This window comes from Diaphorina citri, unplaced genomic scaffold (genome assembly GCF_000475195.1).
Source record: "Diaphorina citri unplaced genomic scaffold, Diaci psyllid genome assembly version 1.1 scaffold127, whole genome shotgun sequence".
NCBI classification, from domain to species: domain Eukaryota; kingdom Metazoa; phylum Arthropoda; class Insecta; order Hemiptera; family Psyllidae; genus Diaphorina; species Diaphorina citri.
Genome location: NW_007377564.1, coordinates 86,442 through 100,498, shown reverse-complemented (window position 1 = coordinate 100,498; position 14,057 = coordinate 86,442). Strand labels below are relative to the sequence as shown.

General features: G+C 39.1%; 2 protein-coding genes and 1 long non-coding RNA gene across 4 annotated transcripts in view; 1 reads left to right on the top strand and 2 right to left on the bottom strand.

Annotated features, from left to right (window-relative positions):
- Window positions 1-939: 939 nt before the first annotated feature.
- LOC103524917 lies at window positions 940-2,101 on the bottom strand. 2 transcript variants are annotated; one of them, XR_542131.2, is made up of 3 exons: window positions 1,972-2,101; window positions 1,577-1,633; window positions 940-1,003 (listed from the first exon to the last, which is right to left on the bottom strand). It is a non-coding gene; the product is annotated as an uncharacterized LOC103524917 (long non-coding RNA). The 2 variants fall into 2 exon arrangements; XR_542130.2 differs by having other exon boundaries at window positions 963-982.
- A 200-nt stretch (window positions 2,102-2,301) lies between these two features.
- Window positions 2,302-4,405, bottom strand: LOC103524926. Its single transcript, XM_026820190.1, has 4 exons — window positions 4,172-4,405; window positions 3,438-3,754; window positions 3,137-3,280; window positions 2,302-2,363 (listed from the first exon to the last, which is right to left on the bottom strand). The coding sequence occupies exons 2-4, from the start codon at window positions 3,682-3,684 to the stop codon at window positions 2,302-2,304; spliced, it is 453 nt and encodes a 150-aa protein (XP_026675991.1). The 5' UTR covers window positions 3,685-3,754; window positions 4,172-4,405.
- LOC103524925 (fibroblast growth factor receptor 2) overlaps window positions 3,925-14,057 on the top strand; it is a 48,905-nt gene continuing 38,772 nt past the window's right edge. Inside the window, exons 1-4 of the mRNA XM_026820189.1 lie at window positions 3,925-3,941; window positions 4,545-4,572; window positions 4,675-4,745; window positions 4,996-5,102. Of these exons, the coding sequence (XP_026675990.1) occupies window positions 3,925-3,941; window positions 4,545-4,572; window positions 4,675-4,745; window positions 4,996-5,102 (223 nt within the window). The remainder of the gene's footprint in view (window positions 3,942-4,544; window positions 4,573-4,674; window positions 4,746-4,995; window positions 5,103-14,057) is intronic.

Below are 14,057 nucleotides of genomic sequence, written 5' to 3'. Positions count from 1 at the left end.
ACTTACAATATTATAATAACTCACAATATACATATTGATAGATTTGATGGAAATCTTATGTGTGTTTGACTAAAGATAGGCACAAATCAGATTCAGGGGCACAGTAGGTACCTACCTAGCTTATAAATAAATATAGAGCTGATTATTAGACATAGGTATTTCTGCAGAAAAGTTACTAATAAGCTCGTAAATTTTTACTTTGTTGCTTAAAATCACGTAATTAAACAGACTAATATCTTAAGTAACTGATTTTTCCTTTCTATTACAGACCATTTTATTTCAGGGATGTACATCCGACTGAGTTACCTTCAACCTGTTGTTCTTTTGGTCACTTCTCGACTCTTTTTCTCTTCTAGCTTGTTGCTTTCGATAGTTTCTAATCGCTTGAATGGCCTTGCATTAGATCAAGACTTCTACTTGTGACTAGGACCATCCGTTATTTCAGGTCGTTCAGGAAAGATAATCTCAATGTCATGATCCCGGATGTAATAGAAGTGCCAATTCTCGAAGTAGGCTCTCACGATCATGAACAACATGTCGTAATACCAGACCTGAAATGGCGGAACTATTATTGAGACTACCCTTCTTATGCTCTACTTCTAGGCCCTGGGAAACTGCCCTACTCTTGATGTCAGTCTCAGACTGCCCTACCCTTGATGTCAGTCTCAGACTGCCCTACCCTTGGCGCCAATGACACTAACCCAACCCCGAAGGACCCGTAGGTTCTAATGATAATGCTCTACCTATACGCCCTAAAGAGGCTGTCCTACTCTTAAGTAACTGATTTTTCCTTTCTATTACAGACCATTTTATTTCAGGAATCTACATCCGACTGAGTTACCTTCAACCTGTTGTTCTCCTGGTCACTTGTCTTGACTCTTTTTCTCTTCTATGTAGTTGGTCTCGACAGTCTCTAATCGCTTGAATGGCCTTGCATTAGATCGAATGGTGAAGTCGAGTAGGGGCAGAGGAGTGGTTGAGGCTAGATAGTAATAGAAAAATCCTGACGAATTCAATTCAAACGAAGTGAGAGCCAGAGTTAGAAGAGGAAAAATAGCTATTAGGTAGTTTTATTTTTGAGATTTGACAGAGGGAACTGCAACTGCTAGGGTCTTATCGTTCCGAAATTGAAGAGAGAAGGAAGACAGGATAGGAGAAAGCCAGCCGATCCGAGAACGAAAATTATCCGTTCCGGATGAAATCCGCCCCGGGCGAGAATAGTACCCGTGGCCTAGCGCTTACAAGACAGACTCGCTACCAACCAAGCTAACTAGGCTGGCTAAGTGGCTACTAGGTAGGTACATGCCTAAATATAAATAGACTGAAGGGAATAAGCAGAATCCTATGACCGCCTGTCTTTTTCCCCAAGTATGCAATGTGGCATACATTTTGGTTGGAGTTAGCGTCCGTAGGAGATTGAACCAAATTTTAATGCAGTTTTCAAAGGATCATTGAAGTTAAAGAACGTTGTGCGAGGTTCGTATCTAGATGGGCGACTTCTGCGGCAACACATAACACTGGCTATTTCTGTCAAGTATGTACCCACCTAGTCATCCTACACTGGGAACAGACTTACTTGGAAAATGAGGCTCAGGAATACAGGATCCTCTGTGAAGGAAAATATGATACTGCTCTGAAATAAATAGAAATGAAACGGTCAACTTCAGTCCTGAATTTCCGAGAGTATTGAAAAATTGTCCAAAATTAAACCCGATTGTTCAGTTCACCTCGGGCGCGGATCATCTAATATTCTAATCCAAACCCTAGAGCTTACGTCAAGCGTCCTACCTTCCAAGCAAACTAGGCTGATATTTTGTTCAATTTGGGTCAGTACGATATGGGATATTTCAGCTAATATAGAAATGTCTCATGATGTCATGATCTTTCGTATAAGCTTTACCCATCTTTTGGGGCAGTTGCTCCTACACCTAAGTCTCATAGTGGGCTTTTGTGTATGATGTTATGACTTACTCGTGTACTCATAGCACCGATTTTCACAGTCGAAATGACACCAAGTATCGAACGTTGTTTGTACGCCATTCTTCTCGGCGCATATCGGATAGTAGTCGGGTTTAGTCCGGTCAGATAGAGGACAATAGTGTTTTTCCGTTATAATTTTATTGTACTATAGATGCATGTGTTCTGAGTGTTTGGTGAGGTGTCTGAAAAGGTGAATTGAATGACTGTGTAGACATTGAACATATCTACTGAAATTTATTCTGGTTAACTTTTCCTACTGAAACATTTATTCTGGTTAACTTTTCCTACTGAAACATAAATGTGTATAATTTTCCTTCACATTTACTTGACATAATTATGTCTCAAGTTCTCATGAGATCCGTGGCAAATGCGGCACACTGGCGCTGTAATAATACATAAGATCTTGTTTATTTTACATAGTTAAGTAGGTAGGTAGATAGGTATAGGGGTTTAACGTCACTCTTAGTCTTCTCGTGACGGGGGTTTTACCCACCATTTGGCGACAAGCTACCCGCCTCCTGAATTTAACCTCACCCAACCTGAGTGGATCCCCCAGCAGCACGCTATTCCCCAGTGATCTGTGGGCAACTGGTGCCTTCAACGTGCTGCCGCCGCTGGTGTGTTTATAATAGACTCTTGAGTGAAAGCAGGAGAACCACTCTAATAGAGTCATTTAATGCCTTCAACAGGTATTTTTTACCTCTCAATTGTTAGACCTTCAAATGTGATCAAAGTCTCAGAAAATGAGGTGAACTGTTTAGCCACAGGGGTTTACCGTCACTCTTAGGTCTTCTCGTGACGGGGGTTTTACCCAGCCTTTGGCGACAAGCTACCCGCCTCCTGAATTTAACCTCACCCAACTTGAGTGGATCCCCCAGCAGCACGCTATTCCCCAGTGATCTGTGGGGAACTGGTGCCTTCAACGTGCTGTCGCCGCTGGTGTGTTTATAATAGACTCTTGAGTAAAAGCAGGAGAACCACTCTAATAGAGCCATTAAATGCCTTCAACAGGTATTTTACCACTCCATTGTGATCCTTCAAATGTGATCAAAGTCTCAGAAAATGAGGTGAACTCTTTAGCCAATTTAGACGATCATTTTGTTGTTTTTGAAGGTCTAACCGAAACAACAACAGGGTAGGTAGGTATTCTACTTACCATTTTCATCATGTTCACTCCCAATCTCATCAATCTCGCCTTCAAGAAGTTGAAGAATGTCATTACATATTGAGTTAAAAAAATCAGCATCATCTTGTTGAGAGTGTTCCTCAGCATCTAAATCGCTAACAATACTTGCAGAAGATATTCTACTTACCATTTTCATCATGTTCACTCCCAATCTCATCAATCTCGCCTTCAAGAAGTTGAAGAATGTCATTACATATTGAGTTTACAAAATCAGCATCATCTTGTTGAGAGTGTTCCTCAGCATCTAAATCGCTAACAATACTTGCAGAAGAACTTTTCTTGTGTTCTTTCCTGTTGACTAGTTTGTTTTTGTCATCATCCATTCCATTGACCACAGTCTCTATGTGACGTGTAGTCTTGCTGATGAAGCTGAACTCTTTTCTGACCATTTTCTGGGTGCGTTCAAGAGTTAGAGTGGCAGTTCTTGATATTTCCTCATTTGATTGAGCTTCCGGAGATATTGGAGGGTTTGATGTAGAAGCCATTGGTGTTCTGTTAGTATTTCTAAGATTGGACATCTTCGGATCTTTTTCCGTTATAATTTTATTGTACTATAGATGCATGTGTTCTGAGTGTTTGGTGAGGTGTCTGAAAAGGTGAATTGAATGACTGTGTGGGTAGACATTGAACATACTGAAATTTATTCTGGTTAACTTTTCCTTCAGAACGAATATCTTTTGCTTTTAGGTGTACTTTTATAAATACTGAAAACATACCTAAATGTGTATAATTTTCCTTCACATTTACTTGACATAATTATGTCTCTTACAACTAGGTAAGTAGGTAGGTGATAGGGTACAACGTGCTTGTATGTTTGCCTTCAAATTATGTTCTGATTCTGCAATGTGCAATGGCAAATGAGTGCGCGGGTGTTCAGTCCCATAGATAGTTAACATAGCTACATACTTACCTTACCAGAAGAAGAGGGTCATTTCTACAACAAAACTACCTAGGTAGGTAGATATAGCTCTTTACTCATACTTCCCCTTTCCCTAGGATACTTACTTTGAATTATGGAGAATTAGAACTTGCAAGTTTGTGAAAAGTGTAAGAACTTAGCGATAATCTACAACGAATTTTGAACCAAATGTGTGGCCGTACGGCATGTTTCTGGAATTTAGTGGCTGATCTATTAGGGAAATACAGAACAAGCTGGGCCCGTCCCTTCGGGAATTTTTTAGCCCGTAGTTTATTCGATCGTGATTAGAGAAAATCAGCATTCCAGTTTACAAGATACCGACGCCACCGAAGCAGGTTCTAGAAGCTTTGGATAAAATCGAGAATACTGCCATAGTTCTAGAAGCAAGAATACTGCCATGGTTCTAGAAGCTAGAATACTGCCATGGTTCTAAAAGCAAGAATACTGCCATGGTTCTAGAAGCAAGAATACTCTCATTGTTCTAGAGGTAAGAATACTGTCATTGTTCTAGAAGCAAGAATACTGCCATGGTTCTAGAAGCAAGAATACTGCCATGGTTCTAGAAGCAAGAATGCTCTCATGGTTCTAGAAGCAAGAATACTGCCATGGTTCTAGAAGCAAGAATGCTGTCATGGTTCTAGAAGCAAGAATGCTGTCATGGTTCTAAAAGCAAGAATACTGCCATGGTTCTAAAAGCAAGAATACTGCCATGGTTCTAAAAGCGCTAAAAGCAAGAATACTGCCATGGTTCTAGAAGCTAGAATACTGCCATGGTTCTAAAAGCAAGAATACTGCCATGGTTCTAGAAGCAATAATACTGTCATGGTTCTAGAAGCAAGAATACTGCCATGGTTCTAAAAGCAAGAATACGGACATGGTTCTAGAAGCAAGAATACTGCCATGGTTCTAGGAGCAAGAATCCTGCCATGCGAAGGCAATCAGAGTTCGCCAATATTTTCGGTTTCACATCACGACGTATGGGTTGGGTCATGGAGGAACTAGCAGAGGGGCACAGAGGTATCCTACCTGTTTGATATTCTTCAGGTCGATCCACAGGAAGCCTACAGACCATCGGGTATGCGAGGTGCGTTCGAGATTTTAATATGTTGACAGTGCGTCCATCTGAATACATAATCATCCGGCAGTAGCGAACTTCGGAGTGAGGGTCTCTCTGAATCTAAAAAAAAAAAAAAATGTTCTTTAAAGGGAATTGTGACTACTGATGTCTTCGTCCCGAAATCGTAGAAAGAAGGAGGACAGGATAGGAATAACCCATCTGTTTCGAGAACAAATCCTATCTTTGTAATAGGGTAATGTCCGGCCCGGGTGGGAATTGAACCCGCGACCTAGTTCTTAGGTATATTATGGTGTCTTCAAACATAGTCGAACGACCGTCGATCGAGGAGGTGCATTTACGTTGTCAAAGCAGTGTGGACGGTTCAGTCGACATCGATCGACGGCCGGTCGACTATGTGTGGACACACCTTTACAGGCGCGCTGCCCTCCAACCTAACTAGGCTTTCGAAAGGTCCGCCACTGAGTATTGGTAGTGAGCCATTAGCCTGTCACAATACTACGCTATTCGATATTATAGTACAGGTGATGCCTTGGCTCCTGTTTGGTTATTATTACCTTCACTGGTGGTTCCACTATCCAGGGTAGTTACGCGGACCTCTACTGATCTGAGGTTCCTACGGAGCGAAGGTTTCTCCTGAGCTGAGATCTCTACTGAGCTAAGGCTTCTACCTAGATGAAATCTCTACTGAGCTAAGGCTTTTACCTAGATGAACTCTATTGAGTTAAGTTTTCTACTGAGCGAATGGTTCTCCCGAGCTGAGGTTCCTATACCGATCTGAGATTTCTACCGAGCTAAGGTTTCTATTTCTATGAGCTGAGATTTCTACTGAGCTAAGGTTCCTACCGACCTGAGTTTTCTATGAGCTGAGATTCCTACCGATCTGAGGTCTCTACTGAGCTGAGGTTCATACCGAGCTAAGGTTCCTATGCCGATCTGAGTTTTCTACTGAGCTAATGTTTCTACCGAGCTGGGATATTTCGAGTTCACCCTGTATGATAATGTGTGAAATGATCATGTTTATCATAATTCATATTTATTAATCTCCTATCTGTTGGACCTGCTGATGGATTTTATGACATTGACCATTATTATTATTATTATTATTTATCTAGTAAGATTATGATTTAGTAACGACTTTATACTTCTGGCTCCATAAGTTACGAGGACCGGATATAAAATCTGCATGCAATAACCTCTCCAGAGTACCTACTCCATTGATACTGCAGAAACTTTGAGAAATTGAACGGGTGACTATCGTTGCTAAGTGAGAATTTCATTGGCCTGGCCAGAGGTTCGGTTGGTTCTAGGAGCAAGAGCATGCAAAAGGTAAACGGAACCATGCACCGACCTACCTACATAGGTATAGGTATTATACTCGTATGTTAGATTTTTTCGTAAGATTCATAATAGACAATGTTTATCGCATAAGAATGTTATCAAAGCTGAAGTAATAGTCATCTAGTGATAATGCCAAAAAACGATGATTTTTCGATAAAATTTAGCGTGAATCAGAAATAAAATACAGTCTTATTATTCATCAATTCCTATACAGAACACATTCAAGCTTTTTTGCCAAAGTCATAGGAAGTAGCCTGTAGATAACTGCTTTTCTTGGGTCTGGTGAGAACTTTTTGGCTCCCAAACACAATCCGTTTTGACCGTTACGTTTGGTATAATTTATTCAAATTTCAATAAATCAAAACGGTGACAATTCAAACTTTATTCCAACCTATAGGTATTACTTTCACGGTATTCGAATTTTAAAATACTAAATTTTCAAATGATAGAAACATCCGTTTTCCGGTTAAAGTGAATCTGGCCCTGATTGTCAACATTCCTTCACGTTTCCAGTGACGATAATCTGTATTAATATTTGTGACACTGCACCTAATGCAGTCCGCAGTCCGCAACGAGCACATAATATCACATACGAAAAAATAGGCGATTTGAAAATCAGAAACATCTATTTAGTCAGTCCTGTGGAGGCAATAACGTTTGGTTTTCAAACTGTTTTATTTCAGTGTCCGATGCGGGGAAATACCTACAGGTTCCATTTTTTTTCCAAGGACAAGTAGGTAACTTTTCCTGAAGATGTGTGGTCAATCGGATATAGAACCAAGTTCAACACGAAGCAAGTATCTATGAACTATCTATTGAAAACAATAAACTAACACAGGTAGGTGTTATCTGTAAAAGGAAACGTACCTACATATAACTACGAGATAAGGGTTACTACGTGCTGCTAGGAAACGAACACCAAGGAGCCCTAAAGTACAAGTAATTGCATACATAAACTGATGGCCACTGACCACCCACGAGGAGAGTGCATTTGGTAATTTGCATAATTTATTAATTTATGAACATTGACCTCTCGTGTTTTCCTGAAGATGTGTGGTCAATCGGATATAGAACCAAGTTCAACACGAAGCAAGTATCTATGAACTATCTATTGAAAACAATAAACCAACACAGGTAGGTGTTATCTGTATAAGGGAACGTACATAACTACCAGATAAGGGTTACTACGTGCTGCTATAAGACGAACACCAAGGAGCCCTAAAGTACAAGTAATTGCATACATAAACCACAGGTAGGTGTTATCTGTATAAGGGAACGTACATAACTACCAGATAAGGGTTACTACGTGCTGCTAGAAGACGAACACCAAGGAGCTCTAAAGTACAAGTAATTGCATACATAAACTGGCCACTGACCACCCACGAGGAGAGTGCATTTGGTATTTTGCATAATTTATTAATATGAACATTGACCTCTCGTGCATATTGCATTTTCTGCAACATACGAGCACAGCGCAACGGTAAACGGCAAGATATTATTTAAAAATAAGTCACACTCAAATTCAAAGCAATTTGTTGGAAGGCAGGGCTTCCGAAGTTTTGATGCAACTATGACCGGGACAACAATCAGGTTAAACTAGTTTAAGACTAGCTCTTGGATTATACGCAATCTCATTGGCTAAATTTGAGAAACCAACCAATCAGATTGCTGAATCCAAGAGTTAAACTGATTGTGATCCCGACCATTAGTCGTATTTATGTTACCCCTAAAGGATGGTTTAAGCTTCTACGAATCTGTACATTGGGCCTTTATTTTGAAGGATTCGCTGGAACAAAATCGGAGTTTTTCGCAATTAGGTAAACCAAGTGCAAATTTTGATTTTTTTTTTTTTTTGATGATTTTTTAGAGCAATGTCTCTTTCCCCATCAAGCGGGGTGCCAATAAACGCGTAACAAATCACTGCCAAGTACATAAAACCAAGTTGTATTTTTCTGGAGAGGAAGCGTGTCACAATCATAATCTAGAACAGCTACACAAAAATTTGTTCATTTCATATAATTTGGAAACGAATAAAAAATGATACTTATTATTTATTAACAAATTCATGTTTTCTAATGACTTGTCTTAAACATTAGAAAGAGACTTTGAATCTTTTGATCAAAACACAACATCCTGGTGTTCTCCTGGTGATATGCAGCTTGTGTAGCTCATACGAGACGTGTTCACCAAATGTGTTTCCATAATGATCCTCCAAAACAAATCTTAACCTAAAGCTAATTTAAAAAATCAAGATTGAATGACAAACGTCCAGTTCCTGTTTATACCTACTCTTACAGGGTCTGACAAAAATCGGAGTCATAAAAACCGTTAATTATTGGTAGACTCTTTTTGTTATTATTATTATTTATTTGAGGTTCATGTTAACAGCTTACAACTTTGAAAACATGTCCTATTTCGTTGTACAAGATTTGTACCTACCTGGACTAGTGCAGTATGCAGAGCTTAAATTTCAAAAGGAGGCAGGTACAATAAAGTTTGGAATAGCAGATATCCACAAATACTATAAGAGATCAGTAAACTTAACCCATCAATTGGGGCGGTTCCAAGCTGCAAGATATCAGTAACGAGTATGATATCTACTCATGTTTATCTTAATACGAGACTTGACCCTTGTGAAATGTAGGTATATTTTCGACCAAAGGAAAATGTGGTGTGTTTCAATCCATTCGAATAATAGGAGTTTTCAGTCCTATCCGGATACCACACACTAAGCATTCGACATTCGACCCCAAATTTCAAAATAAACACGGTGTATTCTGACGGATATTTTGTTGAACCCTGAACGTAGAATGTGTATTTCGTTTCCATAAATTCTCAAACAGATGTGAAGAAAGATACGATTGAAGTAATGTGACAAAATAGACGAGAATTGTTGGGGGAAAGCGGACCAATCATTCAACATTGAGAAACGCCGGTTGTTTGTGATGGGAACGATTGGGGTAGGTACGCTGTTAGACGGTCCTGTAATGGAGATGGCATTGTTATTGGTGGTGGCCCAAGTAGGAATCACACGAGGCTTGCACACCGGAGGAACCGGGTTCGATTCCCGGCGGGGTCGAAGTTTTTTGGCTCTCTGCTGGGAGTTTGGGGTGCACTCGGCCTTACTGAAATATTGTTAATGGTGCGAATTCACAAATACTCGTATTGTATTTATGTTTCCGATGTACTAGTATGTATTTATATAAATTCTCAAACAGATGTGAAGAAAGATACGATTGAAGTAATGTGACAAAATAGACGAGAATTGTCGGGGGAAAGCGGAGAGAGAGGAAATGACAAAAACAGGAGACGGAAACATCAGGGCACGCGCCTCGGGCCCCCGAATTTGAATTTCCGTTCCGGTGTTTTGATCCTCGGATCCAGCGGTGAAACCGGACGCTGCAACTCAACACCGCGGAGCTATTTTGGGAAGCCGGTGGAAAGGCTGAAGCACTTTCGGAAACAGAAGAAAAACACCGGGATTTCATAAAGGAATAGGTAATTAAGATTTAACTATTTTTAGATTTTCTCATGTCCGGTTTTACAGTTGTTATTATTTTTTCGGTTAGGCGCTTTAATTAATTTGTTATTTTTGAAAACAATAAAAATAAATACCTGAAATACAAAGGGAAAAAAGGCTACTAAATCTCAGTCCACATTGATGCTTTGGGTAGGTACATAGGTACCTGCATTTAATGGAAATTTGAAAATCTTGGCACTAACCAAGCGGTTATCTAATATCTACAATCTACATGGGTCGAAGAGAGGTTGTATAACACCCGTATAATAATTATGACGAGGATGAAACAAAACAAACGACGTTGTATGGCAGATTGTAGAGTGTACCTAGTATGTTGTATGGCAGATTGTAGAGCTGTACCTATGTTTTTTTTTTTTTAAATTCAATTATTTATTTATTGTACAGAATAACAGATATACAAAGGTATTTTTCCCAAGTCAATATTGACTTCTAAGAATGTTGTTTGGTAGATTGTAATTTTATTGGCTAAGTGCACACTAGAGGTAGGTATCTTTTTATTGAAATCTTCTCACCATTAATGAGCCTGCATAAGATAAGATCGACTTATTTGTTTAATCATTACCTAATACCTACCTATTATTTACATAACCTAACTAGAAAATTTGCGTTCTTCTAATTGATAATACGGGTAATATACCTGACAGATAGTGACTAATTGCTACAGTAATAGCTGGACTTGGAATTACCTCATTTATCTGTTCCTCAGACATTGTTCACGTTTCCTACCACTCCTCCAGAGATAGAAATTTTCTTTTAAAATAGGAAAGTCAGAAATCGTGAAAAATTGTTAGTTCTAATACAATCGAACACAACAGAACTGTGATGTATCCTCTAAGAACGTTTAAAAGATACCCCGAAATGCCTAACAAGAAATTAAAAGGTAACTTCGTCATTCTAAATGCAGTAATTTGTAAGCAAAATGTGTCAAATCTAGGTGCGTGAAGTTAGCACCACAACTTTTGCTGCGAATTTGTACCAAAGCCCATCATTTAACGTGTCGCGCGACACGTTTCCACTATGCGATTTTTATCGCGCGACTCTGTCGCGCGGCAAAAATCGCGTTGGTGGAAATCCACCTGCCCTGAGCAAATTTGACCGCCCCTCCTCCTGAGTTTGGCCCTGATTTTCAACATTCCTTCACGTTTCCACGTTTCCAGATAATCTGTATTAATATTTGTGACACTGCACCTAATGCAGTCCGCAGTCCCATTATAACGAGCACATAATATCACATACGAAAAAATAGGCGATTTGAAAATCAGAAACATCTATTTAGTCAGTCCTGTGTAGGCAATAACGTTTGGTTTTCAAATTGTTTTATTTCAGTGTCCGATTCGGGGAAAGACCTACAGGTTCCATTTTTTTCCAAGGACAAGTAGGTAGTACTTTATTCTGGCTGTCAGCTAAAAATAAGATGGTAATACAGCCACTGGTCGTTACTCGATTAAAGTAGCTACCTACTCAATTGTCCTCACGAGGCTGAGTGCAACCCGAAATCCAAGCACAGGGTCAAAAAAAAAAAAATCTGTCCCGCTGGGAATCTAACCCGGGACCTCCGGCGTCCAGGTCGTTACTCGATTAAAGTAGCTACCTACTCAATTGTCCTCACGAGGCTGAGTGCAACCCGAAATCCAAGCACAGGGTCAAAAAAAAATTATGTCCCGCTGGGAATCTAACCCGGGACCTCCGGCGTCCAAGCCTGATGTGATACCCACTCGGCCACGGAGCTCGGAGTTTTCCCTCAATGGTTTCCAATATTTTTCTGATCCTTACCCTTCGCCACTACTTATTAGAACATAAGATCCACATTATATCAAAATGAAGTACTAACGCTGCTTATGCCTAGCTCCGGCGTCCAAGCCTGATGTGATACCCACTCGGCCACGGAGCTCGGAGTTTTCCCTCAATGGTTTCCAATATTTTTCTGATCCTTATCCTTCGCCACTACTTATTAGAACATAAGATCAACATTATATCAAAATGAAGTACCTACTAACGCTGCTTATGCCTAGTACCTATCAAAATGTCAAAATGAAGTACTAACGCTGCTTATGCCTAGTAGTAAGTACACAATTTGAAGACCTTGATACTCACATCAAACACACACATGCCAGTATCAAAATGTCAAAATGAAGTACTAACGCTGCTTATGCCTAGTAGTAAGTACACAATTTGAAGACCTTGATACTCACATCAAACACAGTAACACACACATGCCAATAAGCAAAACAAAATGTGCAAAGAATTCGAAATGCTACAACTTAAATCTAATGTCTCTAGCTAAATCTAATGTTACAAATCCGTGTTTCCTATACGAAATTCGATGTTTATGAAATTCGATATTTTCGAAGTAGGTGTCCAAATAAACGACCTACGAATAGATATGTTTACTTTTACTTGTTTTATAATTATGTAGCTAACTGAATAAACACAGCACGTTTTATGTTCTTTTGCTATCGCCATCGCCAGTAACAGACTGTTGAGGTGTTGAGCAACTGACTATGATATTTATGTTTTTAACTAAACTTATAGCTTGCCAGCCTAGTTAGCTTGGTTGGTAGTGTTAACCTAAAGCTAATTTAAAAAATTCAAGATTGAATGACAAACGTCCAGTTCCTGTTTATACCTCCTCTTACAGGGTCTGACAAAAATCGGAGTCATAAAAACCGTTAAATATTGGTAGACTCTTTTTGTTGTTATTATTATTTATTTGAGGTTCATGTTAACAGTTAACCTAAAGCTAATTTAAAAAATTCAAGATTGAATGACAAACGTCCAGTTCCTGTTTATACCTCCTCTTACAGGGTCTGACAAAAAACGGAGTCATAAAAACCGTTAAATATTGGTAGACTCTTTTTGTTGTTATTATTACCTATTTATTTGAGGTTCATGTTAACACCTTTCAACTTTGAAAACATGTCCTATTTCGTTGTACAAGATTTGTACCTACCTGGACTAGTGCAGTATGCAGAAGAGCTTAAATTTCAAAAGGAGGCAGGTACAATAAAGTTTGGAATCACCTATTAAGAAGTCGGGCATAGCAGATATCCACAAATACAATACATCGGATACTCGATATATCGAAGTTTAAAAACATCGATGTATCGAACATCGATGTTTTCGTCTCGATGTCCCAACCCTAGTACAATAAAGTTTGGAATCACCTAAGAAGTCGGGCATAGCAGATATCCACAAATACTATAAGAGATCAGTAAACTTAACCCATCAATTAGGGCGGTTCCAAGCTGCAAGATATCAGTAACGAGTATGATATCTACTCATGTTTATCTTAATTCGAGACTTGACCCTTGTGAAATGTAGGTAATTTTCGACCAAAGGAAAATGTGGTGTGTTTCAATCCATTCGAATAATAGGAGTTTTCAGTCTTTTCACTTTTCACTTTCAGACTTTTCAGTCCTATCCGGATACCACACTAAGCATTCGACCTCTTAATTCGAGACTTGACCCTTGTGAAATGTAGGTAATTTTCGACCAAAGGAAAATGTGGTGTGTTTCAATCCATTCGAATAATAGGACTTTTCAGTCCTATCCGGATACCACACTAAGCATTCGACCCCAAATTTCAAAATAAACACTGTGTATATGTAGGTATATTTTCGACCAAAGGAAAATGTGGTGTGTTTCAATCCATTCGAATAATAGGAGTTTTCAGTCCTATCCGGATACCACACTAAGCATTCGACCCAACAAATTCATGTTTTCTAATGACTTGTCTTAAACATTAGAAAGAGACTTTGAATCTTTTGATCAAAACACAACATCCTGGTGTTCTCTTGGTGATATGCAGCTTGTGTAGCTCATACGATACGTGTTTACCAAATGTGTTTCCATAATGATCCTCCAAAACAAATCTTAACCTAAAGCTAATTTAAAAAATTCAAGATTGAATGACAAACGTCCAGTTCCTGTTTATACCTCCTCTTACAGGGTCTGACAAAAATCGGAGTCATAAAAACCGTTAAATATTGGTAGACTCTTTTTGTTGTTATTATTA

Bases quoted from the DNA above. Each gene is read 5' to 3' on its own strand.
- LOC103524926 (XM_026820190.1), bottom strand. From the start codon at position 3,684: ATGTCCAATCTTAGAAATACTAACAGAACACCAATGGCTTCTACATCA. The intron at 3,281-3,437 runs CTTCTGCAAGTA...TAAGTAGAATAT, and splicing joins GAAAGAACACAAGAAAAGTT to CTTCTGCAAGTATTGTTAGC. The intron at 2,364-3,136 runs GTAAGTAGAATA...GTATTATTACAG, and splicing joins GAGTGAACATGATGAAAATG to CGCCAGTGTGCCGCATTTGC.